At 44.5% G+C, this 2,500-nt stretch overlaps 1 protein-coding gene across 1 annotated transcript in view; it reads right to left on the bottom strand.

Annotated features, from left to right (window-relative positions):
- Positions 1 to 2,500, bottom strand: part of LOC310784902 (major histocompatibility complex class I-related gene protein-like) — a gene marked incomplete at both ends in the record, with an annotated part of 8,566 nt that overhangs the window by 6,035 nt on the left and 31 nt on the right. Inside the window, one exon of the mRNA XM_083645932.1 lies at positions 2,447 to 2,500. This exon is cut by the window's right edge and continues 31 nt beyond it. Coding sequence (XP_083502058.1) covers positions 2,447 to 2,500 — 54 coding nt within the window. The remainder of the gene's footprint in view (positions 1 to 2,446) is intronic.

The raw sequence follows: 2,500 nt of genomic DNA, 5'->3' as shown, positions 1-2,500 counted from the left end.
GGAGAAGAGCCTGGTGACGCATTACTACAGGCAGGATGTCAAGCCCTGTGTTCTGGTCCTGTGTTCCGGTCCTGTTGCGGTCCTGTGTTCTGGTCCTGTGTTCTGGTCAGCAGTGTTCTGGTTCCCCCATAGAAATGCAGCAGTAGGCAGCCTAACCTCACCAGCTACGAGTTAGAGAAGAAATAAGAAGCATGGCCGTACCAAACGAAATATTCAAACTTGAAGAAAAATGGTGGATCCATAACATCACGTCTGAACAGAATCTTTTCCTGGAGTTCAGCACTTTGGTCCCTATGTTCCGCCCATAACGAACACCACCCCTCTATTTCCGGCCCCCTTGCCTTGACCACACCCTTCTTGGGACTCCGCCTTCTATGATCTGAACTACATGCCTGTAAAGTTCCATGACTGCATCTTGAATGATAAACTGAGTAGCGCTGCTCTCTACTGCTGCTCAGGCGAGGAGGTGAAGTTACTCTTAAAGGAACACGCCAACATTTTGGAAGATTCACATATTTGCCATATTCCTGATAATAAGATGAGAACATAGATGCTTTCTCTTCCCTGTGCGTGCAGCAGAAAGTAGCGAGGCGCCCCTCCTGCTACAGTGGTAGTGAACGGTACAGCAGCCTATCCCCTGTCTTAAGCCCAATTTATACTTGGTCTGTCGACACTCTTGAAACCGTCGCCGACAGAAATGAAGACTTGAGTCAACACTTTCAAGTGTTGATGTGAAGTGTCTCCTACCTAGTGAAATATCTAGTGTCGCTGACTACGTCACAGTGTCATGCATCATACATGTGTGATTGGCTAGATAGAAGCCACGCGCGCTTGACTTCCTTGTTTTGGTTTTCACTGTATTGAAATCGATTCAGGGCCGATCCTGGCCATTTGGGTGCCCTAAGCGTAATTGTTCTGTGGTGCCCCCCCCCCCGTGGTGCCCCCCCCCCCCCGCAAAATAAACAACTGCAATCTTAAAACCGAATACTTATTCATGCAGTATATTTATAGTTTGTGAAAGCTCAATCTTCAATAACAGTACATGATGGTATAATAAAAGTATATAAAATCAAGTGCCAAATATGTGCATTGTATTTTAATCCTGATCAAAAGTACTATTTAATATGAAGTGACAACACATGTAAGGTACATAAAGCTATACTATATACAGCAGTATGGATGCAGAATGATAGTGTTAGGATGGCGAGCAGGAGAAGAAGGTGGAGGCAGAGGCAGGCTTCAAGTTCCACACAGTTGTTTAATGTGAGAAACAAGGCCTTTTTAACATGTTACACACATGGGATACACACCTAACCCTAATAATAAAAGGACATACTGGTAAGGTGCAATAAGTTGCAGTTAGTAAATTGCACATCACAAATTGTGGTACTGCAGCATTGAATATTTAATGCACAGTCAGTTGTAGCATCAGAAAACTGTAAACAGTCTTGCAGTCATTCATCACATGCATGAGAGTTGAATGTTTTTCAAGACACTCAAACTTCAGGACACACACACCTGAAATGCTGGTTGAAGATCGTACAGGAGGCTCGTGTTCTGGTGTACTTCCTGCTCCTCCGTGAACATATTTCAGCATGGACCCTGCATTCATTTATAAATAAAATAATGAATTAGCACATGCATGAGAGTTGAATGTTTTTCAAGACACTCAAACTTCAGGACACACACACACCTGAAATGCTGGTTGAAGATCGTACAGGAGGCTCTTCTTCCTCGTGTTCTGGTGTACTTCCTGCTCCTCGGTGGACATATTTCAGCATTGACCCTGCATTAAGTTTGAAATACAGGGGAAATGAATTAGTACATGCATGCGAGTTGAATATTTTTCAAGACACCCAGAGGACACACAGGACCCCAGGAAGATTAGAGGTGCAGTCATGTCCTTCTAATGGGGATCCTTTAATAAACTAAACTAAACTAAACACATACCTGAACTGCTGGTGCTGGTTGACGATTGCTCAGGAGGATCTGCTTCCTCGTGTTCTGGTGTACTTCCTGCTCCTCTCACAAATTTCAGCATTGAGCCTGAATTAATTTTTAAATACAGGGGAAATGAATTAGCTATGCATGCAGAGTTAAATGTTTTTCTAGCCAGCCAGCTGCCCCCCACACACACACACACACACACACACACATCACAACATGGCAACATGGCGCATGTAAAAGCCGTCCCTCCCCCCTAAACTAATCACAGACAGTTAACGTAGGCTCGGGTTGCACACAGACCTTTGAAATTAAAATGCAACTATTCAACCGACCCCCGCCCCCCGCGGTCAGGGTTTTGCTCGGTCAGGCAGCAGCAATGCTATCAGCATGTTAGCTAGCAAGTTGTCTGTTAACATAGCTGGCCTGGCTAACTTGGCTAACGCTAATGTAATGGCTAACATCTAGCATGGTTTAAGCGAATTTTCCAGAATTCACCTACCTGCAATCGATGCCTGACAGTCAGCCCGCAGTTTCTTCTGTTTTCTTTTTTCCG

Source organism: Poromitra crassiceps (genome assembly GCF_964638095.1).
Source record: "Poromitra crassiceps genome assembly, chromosome: 11".
Taxonomy (NCBI): Eukaryota; Metazoa; Chordata; class Actinopteri; order Beryciformes; family Melamphaidae; genus Poromitra; species Poromitra crassiceps.
Note: the sequence above shows the minus strand (reverse complement) of the source record. Positions and strands in the feature narration are given on the sequence as shown.